Genomic DNA, 18,655 nt, shown 5'->3' on the forward strand with positions numbered 1-18,655 from the left:
TTGGCCTCTGCTAAATAGAACTCCAAAGTGGGGTGTGTGTTCACTAAGAAGCTAGATCACTGGGGAGGAGCAACCAGGAAGGGCTCCATGATCAGCTGAGATCAGAGAGACAGAAGACCAGGAGCCCGGGTGACATCTGGGGATTGCATTCCAGGCAGAAGGAACAGCAAGGCTTAAGCCCCAACGTCCAAAATTCTTGCAGCAGGTTATGAGGTGCAGTTAGGACCCCTGAAGGAAGGACATCTGAGTCCCCAGCAAGACACTTTTCCAAAGCTCAGACCCTGCTTCTCCTGTTGCCAGCAGTTAAACTCTGAGAAGCCATCCTATGAGGGACCCTGGTCCGTTACTCCAATGCCACTGCTGATGGGGAAATGTCCCCTTTCACCTATTCTTCAAGCCCAAAGCACTCAGATTCCCACAGGACACAAGAGGACAGCATGGTGTCCCCAGAGGCAGTGGAGAGTGGTATAGGGTCCCAGGCGATGCAAAGGCGCCCAGGGCAGATTCTTCCTGGGTGTGTATAGGGGCGCGGCGGGGAGGGAGTGTCAGAGATCATATAAGGCTGTGTGAATGGTGCACCTCAGGGGTACTCCAGGCAGAAGAGCTCAGAAGATGGGGCAGCTGGGGAACTCGTCATTCCACCTGACAGACTGGTCCCCAGCAGGCTAGTGGTGAGACCGGACAGAGGTCAAGGTCAGCAGGGGTCATGTCATAAGGGCCCCCCACTGTAGGAAAGCCCACAGGTGTGCCTGGGGAGCCATACAGTCCCGGCAGCCTAGGAGCAAGGAAGATGCCTAGATGAGTTCAGAGGGACCAGGAGAAGAGGGAGCAGGTGACTTCAGATCAGAGAGCACGAGCCGGGGCAGTGGCACTTCTAACTGGGGCAGAGATGGATTTAGCGGGCATTGGGAATAGAAACATATGGACCTGGCAGATGACGGGTGGGACTTGAGTCTAGAAAGACTCCTGGGGCCTGGGTTGGTGAATAGGTAGCAACAGCAGGTTTAAGAGGAAGAGAAGCGCAGGTTCAAGTATGCCGGGTTTAAGATCAGAAGAACTCCTCCACAAAGGTCCAGATGTGGTATAGAACACCTGTGACTTACTAGGCCTTGCTTCTGGACCAGGCAGTGGTAGACACATCCTTATGGAATCCCGTTTATTCCTCAGGACAACCCGTCAAGGGCGTTTCAGTTAACTCAGTTTTTCAGGCAAAGAAACTGAAGTTCCCAGAGGCTTAGAGACCTGACCAAAGAAACAGAGCCGGTGAAAATGCTTATGCCACGTGCTCCCTGCCTGCCACTGGGGAGGGCAGACTCTAGAGAGGTGGTGGCAGGAACTGTGAGGCTCTGGGAAGTCTGATGTCTTTAATCTTGGCACAACAACCAGGTCTTGCCCAGGGATCCAATCCTGAGCTTAACAAATACCTGGGAAATGAACAGCCCTTGTTCCTCTATGCAAGACAGGGCCCAAGCTAGAGTGGCCTGGAGCCAACACAGTATGACCCTGATGATAGCGTCCTTACCATGCAGGAATAGACACGTCCCTGGTCTATGCCTGCCCAGCAAGGGCCATGTTGTATGCACTCCAGAACTAGGCTTCATGGTGGCGGTGGAGAGAAGCTGATGGGATGTGGAACCCAAGTGACCCCTGAGGCCCACAGCCCCTGAAAACCTTGCTCTGGGCCAAGTGACAGCCAGACCGACTGCAGCAGGTGTCTGCAGTTCTCTGGTGTACACGGCTAGCTGCACAGCCTATGAGCGCGGTGACTATTTTAGGTCCCATTTCCCTCCCCTTCTCAGAGCTTCTCTTGTCTGTCCCCTGGGGCTGCAGCAGCTTGAAAACTTCCATGCTGATTTCCCAAACACCTTTCCCTGAAAAGCGGGGCAGTCTCCCCAAAACCTGCTCTGCACACGGAAACACCATCCTGCCAACTACCAGGAGACCCTCTGTGGCAGCTCCCATCCCGACTCCTCTCAGCATCAAGGGCACCCAGATGTCCCCTTGTAGTTCCCTTGAATATAGGCAAGATTTGTCCCAATTCACCCCCTGATGCAACCAGAGGCCCTAGCAAGTAGCCCCCTTAGCAGAATAGCAAGCAGGGCCTTTTCATCATCATACCACCATTTCTGGAAGAGGGAGAAAGTGGGCTGAAGAGATGGCTTAGTGGTTAAGGCACTTGCCTGCAAAGTCTAACCACCTAGGCTCGATTCCCCAGTACCCATGTAAAGCCAGATGCACAAAGAGGTGCATTCATCTGGAGTTCATTTACCACTGCTAGAAGCTCTGGCACACTCGTTCTCTCTGTCTCTCTTCTATCTCTCTCTGCTTGCAAATAAATAAATAATTTTTGAAAAAGAAGGAGAAAGCTTTGAGATCACAAAATAGTAGTAGGATTAATTAAATTAAGGAGAGCAGGTCTAGCTCATATATATCCATTTCCTCTTCCACATGGAAGGATAAATTTTCCCTTTAGAAAAATAAAATTAAATAAATAAATAACTCTCTGAACAACCAGTTTAGAGATTGCTGGGGCATATCTCTATTAATGAGATGGAAGATCTCCCTTATTTCGTCTCCTACATTTAGAAGTAAAGATAAATTATCTTCCAAATCACTCATGGGTGGCCAGGTCCCCAATCTGGCGGTGCCCACAGTAAAAGAATGCACATCACAATATGTATGGGTGAGCCCTCCACTGGGTGCCCGAAAGAGGCCACAGTCCCAAGGGGCTATCATAGAATTAGGTACTGGGGAGTAATGGTACTGGGGGTGCTGCATTGTGAGCACAGACCCCCCCCCCTTGTGGCACTGATCTGTGGGCACCAGTGAAGCTGCCTCCTGGGGCTGAGCAGTGAGGCTGGCTTGTCACCCCGTCAAGAGACTGGGCTTGTTTGGAGAGCCTAGGGTACCAGAGCTCTTGGAAGCCACCAAGCCCGGGTTCAGATGGCTGCAAGGAGAGCAGTTTCAGCCTGGAGCCCAACCAGAAAGGACCTGCTTTCTCAGTTAGAAATAGCTCTGGTCTGGACCCAGAGCAAGGGGGAGGGTGACCTGGCCAGGCACAGGGTGAGCCAGAGGATTGGGGGGAAGGGGGATGAAGGAGTCATTAAGGCTTTCTGCCCGGTGAGACTGAGCTGAAACTTTGGCCTCTTCCTGGCAGTGCATTCCCCTTACCCAGTGTGCCCCACATGGAGATCACCCTGACTAGTGGTAGCTGCCTGCAGGGAGCTGGAGTGGGGCAGGTGATGTGGGCAAGAAGGTGCCAGGGAAATGAATGTGAGAGCAAGACTATCACCAGCAAAGAAGAGCCACTTAGGGTGCTGGGAAGTCCCCCTACCCAAGCCTCCTACCAACAGTCCACTGGGGCCTGGAAGAAGGAAGGTACCCACCTGGAGATCACTGATGAGTTCAGATAGATCTAGGCCCTAGAAGGGATGGCAAAAATCAACAGAAAGGACTGGAGAGATAGCTTTGCGGTTATGGCGCTTGCCTGCCAAGCCTAGGGACCCAGGTTCAATGCCCCAGAATCCCCCATGTAAATCAGATGCACAAGGTGGAGCAGGTGTCTGGAATTTGTTTGTAGTGTCCATTCTCTCTCTCTCTATCTGCCCATTTCTCTCTCTCAAATAAATTAATAAATAATAGATTTTTGTTTTTAAAAAAAAATCATCAGAAATCTCCTCATATCATGGAGTTCTAATGGACAAAAGAGCTAGTGAACATGACCTGAGCATGTGTGTGGTATTTTAGTTATGGGTAAGTGCATGAGGCTGGGAAGAGAAACATGAAATGCTAGAGGTATCTCAAATATTCTTGGTGACCAAGGAAGTCCTTGTGGAGGGAACACTTTTTAAAAATTGTTTTTGTTTATTTTTATTTATTTATTTGAGAGTGACAGAGAGAGAGAGAGAGAGAGAGAGAAAGAAAGAGAGAGAGAGAGAGAGAGAGAGAGAATGGGTGCTCCAGGGCCTCCAGCCACTGCAAACGAACCCCAGACCGTGCGCCCCTTGTGCATCTGGCTAACATGGGTTCTGGGGAAGCGAGCCTCGAACCAGGGTCCCTAGTCTTCACAGGCAACCACTTAACCACTAAGCCATCTCTCCAGTCCGGAAGGGACACTTTTGAATGAAGGCCAGGGAAGTGAGGGAGCTGATGGGGCATGAGGGTGCGGGCAGCAGAGGAAACAGCCTGAGTGAGGCAGGCATGCTGAGGAACCGCGGGGATCTGGTGGCTGGCAGGTGCGCACCGCTGGAGCAGAGGGACGCTGGGAGTATGGAAAGGAGAGGCGTGGCCACATTTACCCTTCCCCTTACCAGGAGAAACTGGAGTATTTCTTCCTCATCGTCTTCTCCATCGAAGCTGCCATGAAGATCATTGCCTACGGCTTCCTGTTCCACCAAGACGCTTACCTGCGCAGCGGCTGGAATGTTCTAGACTTCACCATTGTCTTCCTGGGGTGAGGCCTGGTTGAGGGAGGGGATCAGAGACAGGAGTCACATTTGTCCCAGGATTCTCTGTCCATGAACCACACTACCAGGATCACAGAGGTGGGGTGGGACCCCAACATTGTGTTGACTGCCCCAGGGGTGTGGTCAGTGTTGGTGGAAAATGCAACCATGCCCCCCTCGGCCCCTGCCTGTAGATCACAGTTCTCTGCCAACCAGGAGCTGTAAGTTCCTCCATTCTCCACCCCCATCACACTGAAGAGAATGCATATGGTTCCAGTGGTCATCTCTGTCATTTGTTCATTGGTCACGCACACCAACACTGTGTACCTCTTCACAAAAATGCACATCTAGTGACCTGCATCACCTCACTAGGACAGCCATAAGAGTCCACAGGCTGGAGGCTTAAACGACAGAGATCTGAGTCCTGAGTCCATGTGTGGGCAGGTTTGGTGTCCCCTGGCCTGTCTCCTTGGCTGTAGATGGTCACCTTCTCACTGTATCCTCACATGGTCTGTCCGTGAATAGCTACCCTGGGGTCTCTGTGTGTCCAGATTTCCTTTTATGAGGACATCAAATTGGATTGCAGCCCACCTGTGTGACTTTATTTTAATTTACTCTTTAAAAAGCCCTATGCCTGGAATCATTCTGAGTTACTGGGGTGGGGAGGGGCAGAGCTGCAACATAGGAATTCTGCTCAGCCCTTAACATCACCTTCAATAGTTACTAACTATAACAGCAATACTTCATGTCCTCCCAGCAATGCTCTACTTTTCTCCATTTGATGGATGCGGGAGCTAATATACAGAGAAACCAAACAACTTGCTGAAAGTCATGGTGATTCACATCAAAGTGGCCTTGACTCCCGAGGCTGCACACTTAACCGCGCTGCTGTCCTTCGGTCTAATGAATACTATATTGGGTATCTGCTGGCTATCCGGTGCTGCTTTCAGTCCAAGGAGGCAGATATAAGAATTCTGTGATTCAGCCTGGCTCTTAGTGAGCTTTCCATGGTTGGAGGCCAAGTGGATACCTACTGAACAAAGTGTTAGAGGACAGAGCCGCACAGCCTCATGGTGGACTGGGGGTGTCGCTGTAGAAGAAAGGTTCATCCGAGAGAGTTGAGGGGGCTTCAGAAGCTAATAGAGGCTTGAGTAAACCCAGAGGGGGAAGGCAAGCAGGAAGGGGCGTAGTCGGTCATTAGCAGGAGTGGCAGTCCCAGGGTGAACCCAAGGAGAACCTCCTTTTCTCCAGGTCACCACTGAGTTGGGGGCACAGTTCAGCCCACTAAGGGTGAACTCAGCTTTGGGACAAGGGACTGTTCCTTAGCACATGTGTACCTCAATCTCAAAACTCCCATCAACACCCAGAGCAGACACCACCAACAGATCACCGCATTGTTTTCATTGAGTCTGAACTTGACCTCAGGATCTTTTATAATAAAATATTTCACCAGCAGTTACAAAGCATCAAAGCTGGCAGTTGGTGAACAGTATCTGCCTTATTCTCGTCTAACCACCGCCCCCTCCTCTCTCTTCTCCTTCCAGCGTCTTCACTGTGATTCTGGAGCAGGTTAATGTCATCCAAAGCAATACGGCCCCCCTGAGCAGCAAAGGAGCCGGCCTGGACGTCAAGGCCCTGAGAGCCTTCCGCGTGCTCAGACCCCTGCGACTGGTGTCAGGGGTGCCCAGTGGGTGGCAGAGCCTCTGCAGATACCTTTCTCCTCTCCCAACCCTCTCCCTTGCCCCATCCAACTTTGCTGTCCCAGATGCTTCCCACGGTTTATAGCGGGAGGGACCAGAGACCAAGGGACAGGCGGTGACTCTTCTTTTCTCCTTGCTGGACAGGCCTGCAGGTGGTCCTCAACTCCATCTTCAAGGCTATGCTTCCCCTCTTCCACATCGCCCTCCTTGTCCTTTTCATGGTCATCATCTACGCCATCATAGGGCTGGAGCTCTTCAAGGGCAAGATGCATAAAACCTGTTACTTCATCGGCACAGGTGAGCAGAGAACTTCCAAGTAGGAGATGTCCAAGGTCAGCTCCAAACAAGGGCATCACACCTAAAAAAAAGGAATTCTGGGGTGAGGCCGTTGCTTCTTCCCTCTTGGAAATGGCCATGACCTGGACTGGGAGAGTGGGATGAAAGATAGTCCTGTCAGGATTTGCAATCAAGCCCTGGCTCTGGCCACAGTGGGCTCTGAGGCTCCACCCTATAGGATGTGGGACCTTTTAGGCTTACTGAGCCAGTTGTGGATTGAGATACAGGGTTGAGACGAGCCTGAATTTCTCTCTCTACTTTTTCTTGTGGCCATAGTTACCTCAGTCTGGGATGCCTCTTAGATCAGGCCCTCAAGGTAGCATCTGCACAAGACCTTAAGAGCATGCCCTAGATACAGAAGGGACATTTGGCAGATTGTCATAAATAATCCACACGGAGACCCAGATGGACTCCAGTGAGGATGTCTCAACCAGAAGTTCTCAACTTTCTGGCTTTAGGGCCTCTCTACAGTCTCACAAAGTAATAAACACCCCAAACAGCTTTTGCTTTTATATATGATTGACTTATTTATATTCATATGAAACTAAAGAATAACATTGTGTTAATTTATGAACTAATATTTTTTTTGAGGTAGGCTCTTGCTCTGGCCCAGGCTGACCTACGTAGTCCCAGGCTGGCCTCAAACTCACAGTGATCCTCCTACTTCTGCCCCATGAGTGCTGGGATTAAAGGCGTGCACCACCGAGCCTGGCAAAAATTTATTCACTAATTTTTAAGGCGCAGTGATAAAATCACAACAACGTGAGAGCATGAATATGCACTTTTATGAAAATAACTATATTATCCTTCAAAAAGTTATGTAACGAGAAGACAGGCACTATTTTTGCCATTTTTTGTAAGCCTCCTTAATGCCTGACCATAGTTCGTGTCTGCTTCTGCCTGTGGTCTGATGCCACATGCCATGTGACCTCTGGACAGCTCCCCCCTCCACTGGAAGAACGGAAGTCCAGTGGACAGTCATCAGTGCAGGTTGAGCCTAGCTTCAAAGAGTGGGACCCGCTCTGGCTTTCATTTGGTGGCTTCCTAGTCCTCTCCCACTCGGGCCTCGCTCGTCACCAGGGCCAGCCACGTCCTGCAGTCAGTGCTCCCAGGCAGACAGCAGGGACTCTGTCCAGCACAACCTTTAGGCCAAATGTGAGCTCTCATGGGAACTTGACCCGAGCGGCAGCCCTCGACCGCCCCTCTCGGGTCAGAGCTACCAGCTTCCTAGGGCCAAGGACCCCAAGCCAATCGTCAGTGTCCTTCCCGCCCCATCTCCAGAGCTCTGAGCTGACATGGGAAATGTGGGTGAGGCAAGGTGCTGGGTTCTGAGGCTAACCTAATCTCAGAACTCAAAGGACGGCCGTTGAACATCCTTAGATAAAGATGGTCTGGGATGTCATCAACATGGCCAGATTTTAGAGGGAATAAAAGCACGCTTCAAGCCGGGCATGGCGGCACACGCCTTTAATCCCAGCACTTGGGAGGCAGAGGTAGGAGGATTGCTGTGAATTCAAGGCCACCCTGAGACTGCAGAGTGACTTCCAGGTCAGCCTGAGCTAGAGTGAGACCCTACCTCGAAAAAAGAAAAAAAAAAAAACATGCCACTATGGGTACACAGAGGGGCACAAGCTGATGCCCAATGGCAGTTTCTCTGGAGGGTATTCCCTCACCCCATGGGCTCTGTGTTCTGCACAGCTCAGCCCAGTGCTATTGGCGCAGCTCCATTTTGGCACCCTAGATATAACCCTTAGGTCAGAATACAAGAACCACCCCCCCCGCCCTGCCTCCTCCTACCAGGCAGCTGTCCACTCTCCGAAGGCTCAAAGTCCTACCAGTCACTCCTAGTGCATGGGGTCACGGCAGCTCACGCTAGAAGCAGACCTTCTAGAAAGGCCCTGGGGCCCAAGACAGAGTTAATGGACCTTATTGCTGCTCACTGCCAGTCTTTTCTCCTGGGAACCCTTCATCTCTAGCCAACAGCTGGGCAGGAAAGTGGCCTCTTGTATTTTCTTGTGTGCATTTTATTATTATTTTTTTTTGCTTTTGTTTTTTTCGAGGTAGGGTCTCACTCTAGCCCAGACTGACCTAAAATTCACTATGTAGTCTCAGGGTGGCCTTGAACTCATGGCAGTCCTCCTACCTCTGCCTCCCGAGTGCTGGGATTAAAGGCGTGCGCCACCACGCCGGGCACGTGTGTGCATTTTTTATAGCTCTACACTTTTAAATTGTTCTAGAGCCCTTATCCTCCTGTCATCGTCCACCTCTCTCATGCTGCCGCCTTCTATTTCCAGACATTGTGGCCACAGTGGAGAATGAGAAGCCATCGCCCTGTGCCAGGACGGGCTCTGGACGCCCATGCACCATCAATGGTAGTGAATGCCGGGGTGGCTGGCCAGGGCCCAACCATGGCATCACCCACTTCGACAACTTCGGCTTCTCCATGCTCACCGTGTACCAGTGCATCACCATGGAGGGGTGGACTGACGTCCTGTACTGGGTGGGTCTAGGCCCAGAACCCAGGACTGTCCGTCTCTTACATAGGCTGGCCAGAGGAACAGACAGGGAGGGCTTACAACCCCCATCCCTCTCCCAGAGGCCAGACATTGCTGGTAGTGTCAGCTGCTCTGTCCTGCCCTCTCTGGCCACCCATGTGGGCACACAGCTTCCTTCTCAATCTCTAGGCATGGTCTACCATCCTCTGGGGCTGTCCCCGTGGTACAAGGTACAGCAGGACTCAGGAGTGGGGTGAAGAATAGGAACCAGGAGCTCTGTGGATTCCCATCTCAATTCCTGTTTTTTGGGTTTTTTTTTTTTTTGGTTTTTGGGTTTTGCTTTTTGGTTTCTGATTTTTCAAGGCAGGGTCTTGCTCTGGCCCAGGCTGACCTGGGATTTACTATGCAGTCACAGGGTGGCCTTGAACTCACGGCAATCCTCCTACCTCTGCCTCCTGAGCACTGGGATTAAAGGCGTGCGCCACCATGGCCGGCTCAATCCTTGGTTTTTCTCAAGGCTGGTTGTCAGGGCGCCTCTGATGACCCAAGTCTCTGACACTTGAGGGATGAGAGGCCCTTTAGGTCTTTCTTTTTGCCAATGGGCAAGACTACTATCCCACAGTAACATCACTATCCATCAGTCTCCTCATTGATAAAGTAAGGAGGATAAGTCTGCTCACATCATAGAGCCAGTGGGAAGATTCACTAAATTACAGCGGTGTCTGGCATGTAGTCAACACCGCAGGAAGATTCCTTGTTGGGGTGCATTCCTTTCTTGGCGTTTCTGAAGCACTCAGTTGCTTTTTCTCATTTGATTCTCCAACAATGGAAGGCATTGCTACCATTTTTACAGACAAGGAAACTGGGGCTCCGAGAGGTTGTTTGGCCTCTGTCACCAAGAGCTGAAGGTGGAGCTGCCATTGGTCAGGCTCCGATCCAGAACTGCCGAGCACAATGCAGTGCCGCCTGTGGGGGAGATTGTAAGACTGTCAAATGCTTTGCAAATATAAAGGATCAGTCTAGATATTTCTTACAAGCTCACATTAGGGAGGCAAGTGATTAAATGTGTCAGAGGAATGTCACACATGCTAGTCCACACTGCTGCGAGCCTGGAAAGAGAGGGCGTGTCCTACTCTCAGCAGACAGGTGGGAAAATGCTCAGAGACATCAGGCGACTTGCATAGCATCACGGAAGTGTTCATTCATTCTTTCTTTCTTTCTTCCTTTCTTTTTTGTTTTGTTTTGTTTTGTTTGGGGGGTAGGGTCTTACTCTAGCCAAAGCTGACCTGGAGTTCACTATGTAGTCTCAGGGTGGCCTCGAACTCATGGCGATCCTCCTACCTCTGCCTCCCAAGTGCTGGGATTAAAGGCATGCTCCACCATGCCCGGCGCTCTTTCTTTCTTTCTTTCTTTTTTGAGAATTAAAAAAATAACATTATATTTATTATTTATTTATTTGAGAGAGAAAGAAGGAAGAGGGGAGGGAAAGAATGGTCACACCAGGGCCTCCTGCCACTGTAAATGAACTCCAGATGCATGTGCCACCATGTGCATCTGGTTTACATGGGTCCTGGGGAGCCAAATCCAGATCCTTAGGCTTTGTGGGCCAGCACCTTAACCGCTAAGCTGTCTCTCCAGGCCCAAGAATTTTTTAAAATTTTATTTTTTATTTTTATTTATTTGAGAGACAGCAAATGGGCTCACCAAATGAACTCAAACGCATGCACCACCTTGTGCATCTGGCTTATGTGGGTCCTGGGGAATTGAACCTGGGTCCTTGCAAGTGCCTTAACCACTAAGCCATCTCTCCAGCCTAGAAGTCATTCATTTTGAAAAGATTTGGCTATAAGGATACCAACTGGGAGTGGGGTCTAGAGGCAGGTGAGAGAAGCCAGTGATTGAAGGGACTGTGAGTCTGCCTTACCTTAACCAAAGGCGCCATCAGCAAGGCCCCCTTGAGAAGACATTCCAGCCCAGATCTTGGCTAGAAAATGTCTCCTCAATGGGCCCAGACAGCTTCTCTTTTTTCTTGGCTGGAGTCTGGGTGAACAGACAGTGTTAGAGACAGGAATTAAGGAATTATGACAGGATTTCCCCTCAAGTCAGAGGCCAAGACTCACATATTGTCTGGACCAGGTCAACGATGCCATTGGAAACGAGTGGCCCTGGATCTATTTTGTCACCCTCATTCTGCTGGGCTCCTTCTTCATCCTCAACCTGATCCTAGGCGTCCTGAGTGGGTAAGGAGGCTCAAAGGCAGCCGCTGGCAGTGGGGAGTAGAGCCAGGCGGGAGGCATGGGCTAGGCCCTCAGTTACCTCTGAGTCCCTGTCAGTCCTCTGGGCCAGCAGCACTTCTCCCTGCTTAGCGAGGAGGACAGAAGATTCGAGCAGTACTCTCCTCTTCTAGCCTTTGTTAACACTTGCATCCTTCTACCCTGTAGCATTCCCATCTTCCTGCATGAAGCCCCCCAGCCACAGCCACCCGCCCCTGGTGGCAGCTCAGGGGATCGGCGCAAGAGGCAGTACTGCCCTTGGGCTAATCACACAGACTGAGGGCTGCCCCAGCCACAGGGGTCAGGCAGGCAAGCTGTGGTCCTCAGCAACTTTCCCTGTTGGCATCACCGCCCTCCAGGAACTCTCTCCTCCCCCAGGCAGCCTGTCGACAGAACCAGGGGTGGAGGGGGGTTCTGTGAAATGAGTTAGGTGAAACCCATCTTTTCTTTTATTGTACTAACTTAACTACTGGGTTTCCTTAAATAGTGAGTATTGGCTACACCCCACAGTGGCATTAGGAAAAGTCTGTCCTAATCCAAATCATATCATACGATAGTTGTTACAATCCTGTTCATACTCATTGCTGCTGTTGAAATGAGGATGGTGATTAGGCCTGCAGCTTGGTCCTGGCAGCTGATGAACAGACTCCTATATTCCTCTATCAGCATTTGTTCTGTCTCTCTAACTAGTTTTTTTTTTTTTTTTTTTTCAAGGTAGGGTCTTACTCCAGCAGAAGCTGACCTGGGATTACTATGTAGTCTCAGGTGGCCTCGAACTCACAATGATCCTCCTACCTCTGCCTCCTGAGTTGCTGATATTAAAAGCATGGGCCACAAGGCCTGGCTTGTAACTAGATTTTAATGTAATCGGCACTCTGTATTGGGATGGTCATTCTGTGTGCCTTGTGACATTATTCTGAAGACCTTATGCTGTAGATTTTGCTGTAGTGACAGAGTCCATGGCACAAATGTGTCCAGACCCCCCAGCTGGACACTGCTGAGCCAGGGTGAGATGTCTAGCTGGTATGCCTACCCCTCTTGGCTTTGGGATCCACCTAAGAACTTAGCAACTGTGCTAGTTTATTCCTGGTGCACGCAGGCCTCTGCTTGGTGGCCCAGGGCTGCCCTCTGCTGGCCTGAATGTCCCTTGTGACCCCCAGGTCCTTTCCCTCTAGTGATGGAGCCCGGCTTCCCTTCAACCAGGGAGGATTTCCTTGGGCCTTAGGTCTGTGAGAAGAAATCATCTTTAGAGTAGCTTAAAGGAGCAGACAATAGGGCAGATTTGAGGATCCCAGGCTGATTCAGTTGGGGAAAGGGACTGTCCTGTCAGTAGCCTCTAACATCCAAGGGGAGCCCCAAAGAGAAAATGAGATGATGAGAAGAAAGAAGTCAGGGTAATCTCTAAAATGTGTCTGAAGGATAGAGCTGGAGAAAGGGAAGGAGGTGAGCCACCTCTCAAGTCACTTTGAGGGGTTCCTGAACCCGGGCAATACCTCCAGGCATGGGATGTGCCCACTGTCCTGAGGAAGCTTAGTGGGTCCTGGTCTCTCCTCCTCTCCTCCCCTTCCACCTCCCTTGACTCATTTCAGGGAATTCACCAAGGAGCGGGAGAAGGCCAAGTCCAGGGGAACATTTCAAAAGCTCCGAGAGAAGCAGCAGCTGGAGGAAGACCTCCGTGGCTACATGAGCTGGATCACACAGGGAGAGGTCATGGACGTGGAGGACTTGAGAGAAGGTTTGGATCCAGAGGCTGTGGTCAGCATCTTCCTAGCCTGGCTCCCCTGGAAAGCATGAGTCCCTATACCTCCCCCTGGAAGCCTGATGTCCCATTGAACAGGCATAACTCTTGCCTCCAAGGGCCAAAAGCCTTGAACCTCAAGGTAGTAGATCCAAGTGCCCTGGGCACTTCCCAAATAGCCACTTGGCCCACCCGTTGTGATGGAACTCTCAAGTTCATAGGAATCTGGGTCACAGGAAGGCACGCAGGAGCCAGTGAGGGCCCACTGTCCCAGGTGTCCTAGCCCCGGGGTGCCTAGCCAGGTGTGTGGCCCAGAGGGGCACTGATACCTGCTGACTATAGTGATGCGTGTCCTGTCCCCAGGCAAGCTGTCTTTGGAGGAAGGAGGCTCTGACACAGAGAGCCTTTATGAAATCGAGGGCTTGACCAAAGTCATCCAGTTCATGTGAGTATCTGACCATGTCACTGGGATTCGGGGTCAGAATCCAGTTACCTCCCATTGAGACAATTCGAGGGGCACTTAGAAAGGTCAGTCTGAGGAAACAGGGCCAGCTCTTGCTCAGAGGACTTGGCAATGGCCAGATGCCCAGAGAGCATGAACAGGTGACCTATTTATATGCAGCACAAGGGAGAATGGGAGCCCTTAGGGGCAGGGTACATTTGCCCATGTGCTTTGAGTGAGTGGGGCTGGGTGTCAGAGAATTCCAGACGAGAGGAAGGGTGTGGAGGTGGCCCACAGGAAGGAGGCAGCCTTGGCCCAGGAATCGGCCACAAGGGGATATTTCAAGTTCTCGTCTTTGTCTTAAGAGGAAGGTTGTGTCCTTTCACAAATGCATACAGAATTAACTTTTGAAAGATCAAACAACAAAGAAATGCAGCAAAGCAAAGACGAAGGTCCCTACTGCCCTTCAAAGCAGTAACCATGGCAACAGATTTGTGTCCCTCTAAGATCTTTGCTGGGCTTTCATGCGCAGTACACATGCACAATAATACATTAACTCATCTCTCCTGGTTTTGCAGCGTAAGTAGTGCTGCAGAGAACAATTGACCAATTCTAGGCAGAATTCTAGAAGTAAAGATGCTACATCAAGGATATATGAACTTTGACCTTTGGGAAGTGCAGTAAGGTCACCTACCAAAAAGGCTGAATAACCTATGAAAGTACCTTTTCTCCACACTCATCCTAACACCTTCCCCTTTAATTCAGTAGACTTCCTTTGAAGTGGGTGGAATGATCTCAGTGTTGCTTTCACTGAAATAAAAATGAATGGAATCCTTATTCTATATCAAGTGCTGTGCTGAACATTTTGCTTGCATTGTCACCTTTAATTAGTTGGAAAGTTGATACCATCATTATTCTCATTGGGAAGACAGAGCTTTGCTAGGAAGAGGCCCAGTCCCCCCCCCCCCCCACCCTGCAGACAGAAAGAGAGAGAGAATGGGCGTGCCAGGGCCTCCAGCCACTGCAGAGAACTCCAGACACATGTGTCCCCTTGTGCATCGGGCTAATGTGGGTTCTGGGGAATCGAACCTAGGTCCCTTGGCTTTGCACGCAAATGCCTTAACTGCTAAGCCATCCCTCCAGCCCAAGGCCCAGTTTTATATCAGTCAGGCAGCACTAAGCTTTTCTCCCACGCCTGGAGAGGAGAGTTGGTGATCAACCCGTTAGGGCTGAAATGCCGCTGAAAGTAATGGGGGAAGGTGCTGGGAAGATGGCTCAGAGGTTAAAGGTACCTGCTTGTGAAGTCTGTTAGCCAGAGTTCAATTCCCAAGCCATGCATTTGGTGTTTGTTACAGAAGGAAGAGGCCATTGCAAACTCTTCCCACCCCATATACATGTGTACATATAAAAAGGAGTTTATTTGGGGCTGGAGAGAGGCCTTGGTGGTTAAGGCACTTGCCCTCAAAGCCAAAGGACCCCGGTCCAATTCCCCAGTACCCATGTTAGCCAGATGCACAAGGGGGCACACGTGTCTGGAATTCGTTTGCAGTGGCTGGAGGCCCTGGCATGCCCATTGTCTCTCTGTTTCTCTCCCTCTCTCCCTCCTTCTCTGTTAAATAAATAAATATTTTCTTTTTAAAAAAAAAAAGGAGTTTATTTCTTTTTAAAGAAAGTAATGGTATAAAGTTGAGGCTGGGAACAAGCAGCTCTTGGCCTCCATTCCCTGTGTCTCCTTCCACAGCCGGCACTGGAGGCAGTGGAACCGAGTTTTCCGCTGGAAATGCCACGACATAATCAAGTCCAAGGTCTTCTATTGGCTGGTGATCCTGATCGTTGCCCTCAACACCTTGTCTATTGCCTCAGAACACCACAACCAGCCACTTTGGTTGACCCATTTGCAAGGTGAGTCAGAGGGAATGAAATTGGGAAAGGGCACATGGAAAGTTGAGGCTCAAGCCTGCCAAGGGGACAGCAGGGTATGTAAACGAGGTCACCTTGATACTGCTATCACCTTCTAGAAATTGGGGACTACTGCTGCTAGGTCATTGGCCTGACCCCCTACTTTTACAGTGGAAAAATAGAGACCTCATGGCATTGTTACTATACAGGGGCAGAGACAACAATGCATTGGGCCAACTTCCAAGTGCTTTCTCAAGGGTCTGGGCGAATTGTTTCCATTGAAAATTATGGTACATAAGACTATCGGTAATTTAGCATTCCAAGCATCCAAGTTCAGTTCCTAGTACAGAAACAGCAATCTTTCACCAACTGTGCAGTGAGTATGTAAGTAAATGAGAAGGAAGTTTCTGGATGGGAAAAACAAGGAGAGCAGTGCGCATATGTACTCACTTCCAGAAACTTTTTAAACCTAGGCAACTAGAGACTCTTAATGTCTGTCCCAGGACCTGAAACAAGGCTTTGGGCCTGCCAGAAGGTAGAGTTCTGGAAAAAAACATACCTGTATGGAGCCAGGGCCTGGAAAAGCTGCCCCTACATGAGGAAGGACAAAATTGCACTGCCCATTGGGGCAGATAAAATGTCCAGAAGTTTATCTCTGCTGGAGGCCCTGGGAGGAAGGAAACATATCTCATGAAAAATTAAACTTGAGTCTCTGCTCTGTATGGATGTAGGGTCTAAGTTTTACTACCTTTCACAGCACAAGTATAAATAAACTAATATAGAGCCATGAAAAGCTCGTCTCAAGGGCTAGACAGATTTGTCAGTGGTTAAAAGTGCCTGCATAGCCAGGCGTGGTGGCACACACCTTTAATCCCAGCACTTGGGAGAGCGAGGCAGGAGGATTACCATGAGTTCGAGACCACTCTGAGACTACATAGTGAATTCCGGTCAGCCTGGGCTAAAGTGAGACCCTAAATGAAAATCCAAAAAAAAGTACCTGCTTACAAAGCCTGATGGCCTAGGTTCAGTTCCCCAGTATCCACATACAGCGCACACGTCTGGAGTTCGTTTGCAGTGGCTGAAAGCCCTGGTGCACCCATTCTCTCTCTCTCTCTCTCTCTCTCTCTCTCTCCCTCTTTCCCTCTCAAATAAATAAATATAAATATGATGTGGATTATGTTGCTACAAATCTACATTGGAGTTCTTTCAATGAGTTCAATTTATGTAGTTTTCCCAGGTTTTGAAGATTTAAGGAGGCTGGTGCCTTGGGAAGGTGGGAAACTTGTGCTGAGTGGAGGCTCAGCTGGGGAGGCAGGAAGGGAGCCATGCTCAGGCCGTGCTGCCCACCCACAGACGTGGCCAACCGGGTACTGCTGACGCTCTTCACCATCGAGATGCTGATGAAGATGTACGGGCTGGGCCTGCGCCAGTACTTCATGTCCATCTTCAACCGCTTTGACTGCTTCGTGGTGTGCAGCGGCATCCTGGAGATCCTGCTGGTCGAGTCGGGCGCCATGACACCCCTGGGCATCTCTGTGCTGCGCTGCATCCGCCTCCTGAGGCTCTTCAAGATCACCAAGTGAGTGCAGGTAGCTGGGCTCCCAACTCTTGGTTCCTAAGCACCCATCCCCATTTTGTGTCCTGTGATGTAAAGTCTGGCAAGTTTCCGTGTGGCCACAGCCTAGGATTCCCCCTTCCTCTTAAACGACCCCCGTCTGGGGAGGAGAAATCATACTCGCAACCCTTGAAGCCTGTTTCTCGTTTGGTCTCACTGTTGCATATGGATTGACGAAAAAGAGGAAGGAAGAACAGAAAGAAAATCATGGGAGGTGAAAGAAGGAGGTAGAAGGTAGTGGGAAGAAGAGATAGAAGTAAGAAAGAAAAGAGAACAAAGAAGAGGAATCAGAAGGCGGAGAGGGAAAAGGCCACGTATTCAGCCACGGCTCTGCCCCTGATCTGTACACATATGTTTCAGACTCCAGTGGATGCTTGAAACTGGAAATGGGGCTGAGCCCTATGTTACCAGGCCTTTTCCTAGGAGATGACCAGCACCATTAATAATATAGACCAAGCACAGCAATATATTGTCACAGAACGTACGTGAATGTGGTCTGTCTCAGAAAATAATCCCATTGTACTGCATAAGCAAGATTCCAGGCTGTCTCCCATAGACCGCGGGCAATTGAGAGTGCAGATAAGAAGGGCTCTACTACATGTATAAGCGTGTACCCAGCCCTAGCATGAGCCTGGGTCTTAATTCTCACTGTGTGTGTAATTGTGGGGCCAGGAGTTCATCCTCACCCCCCACTGAGGAGTGTGGAACCCAAACTGAGATAAAAACTCAGTGAGAGGCATGCACCACGAATCCAGGGGGTTCCAGCCCCAGGCAGCCCCTCCCTGTGTGTCCCTCCACCTTGAGCAATGACTCAGAGCTCCCCCACCCCAACCTCCAACGGGACTGTCGGCTCCCTCCCGCGCTGCTGCTCTCCCCCAGGTACTGGACGTCACTGAGCAACTTGGTGGCATCGCTGCTCAACTCCATCCGCTCCATCGCCTCCCTGTTGCTGTTGCTGTTCCTCTTCATCATCATCTTCGCCCTGCTGGGCATGCAGCTCTTTGGAGGCAGGTATGACTTTGAGGACACCGAGGTGCGACGGAGCAACTTCGACAACTTCCCCCAGGCCCTCATCAGTGTCTTTCAGGTAAGCCATGCACCTGCGCACGTCCAGTTCCGGGGAGCTGCTGAACCAGGGCAGCATCGCCTCCCCGACCTGCAGGCGGAGTTCAGCGTCCTTCTCCTCCTGCACATCACCCGGGTTCATACTTGCTTGTTGCCCCCGAGGGAAAAGCCAGACAAGATGAGCACGTCTCCACAAGACCGGGAAAGCCCCAGAGACCTGAGAAGCACTTCTCCCTCTGGATTCATGCGCCACCTCTTTACTAGAAGCTACCTAAGGGAGTCTGGCTGTGGTGCAGCGAGAGGCCTTCGCAGCCACAGGGTCCCAGAGGAGCGTTCATAGAGTGGCGCAGAGAGGCGTTCCCTTCCATGTCGCCGGTAGTTCCAAGTCACTCTAGCGTGCACTGCCAGCAGGAGGGGACATTTTAGGCGTGGCTTTATCCTCTCTTCCGCTCAGCTTACTGGCTGGCCACTCACTGTGCCTTCCAAGGGACCTGGCATTTGGTTACTCTTGCTGGAGGTTGGGATGACAGGGGCCCAGGTGGGTACAGTCGAGTTCAGCCTGGGGGTTAGGAATAGAGAGGGAAGGTGGTGATCCCGTAGTCAAACTCCTTGGCCCTGCAGAGACCTGATTTACTTTTTCTGATCCT

At 50.7% G+C, this 18,655-nt stretch overlaps 1 protein-coding gene across 1 annotated transcript in view; it reads left to right on the top strand.

The window, feature by feature from the left end:
* The window catches only part of Cacna1s (calcium voltage-gated channel subunit alpha1 S), a 70,532-nt gene that overhangs the window by 13,687 nt on the left and 38,190 nt on the right, over positions 1–18,655 (top strand). Inside the window, exons 3-12 of the mRNA XM_004661550.2 lie at positions 4,314–4,453; positions 5,990–6,132; positions 6,290–6,442; positions 8,776–8,981; positions 11,113–11,216; positions 12,839–12,984; positions 13,351–13,432; positions 15,171–15,331; positions 16,682–16,907; positions 17,823–18,030. Of these exons, the coding sequence (XP_004661607.2) occupies positions 4,314–4,453; positions 5,990–6,132; positions 6,290–6,442; positions 8,776–8,981; positions 11,113–11,216; positions 12,839–12,984; positions 13,351–13,432; positions 15,171–15,331; positions 16,682–16,907; positions 17,823–18,030 (1,569 nt within the window). The remainder of the gene's footprint in view (positions 1–4,313; positions 4,454–5,989; positions 6,133–6,289; positions 6,443–8,775; positions 8,982–11,112; positions 11,217–12,838; positions 12,985–13,350; positions 13,433–15,170; positions 15,332–16,681; positions 16,908–17,822; positions 18,031–18,655) is intronic.

Source organism: Jaculus jaculus, chromosome 1, assembly GCF_020740685.1.
Source record: "Jaculus jaculus isolate mJacJac1 chromosome 1, mJacJac1.mat.Y.cur, whole genome shotgun sequence".
NCBI classification, from domain to species: Eukaryota; Metazoa; Chordata; class Mammalia; order Rodentia; family Dipodidae; genus Jaculus; species Jaculus jaculus.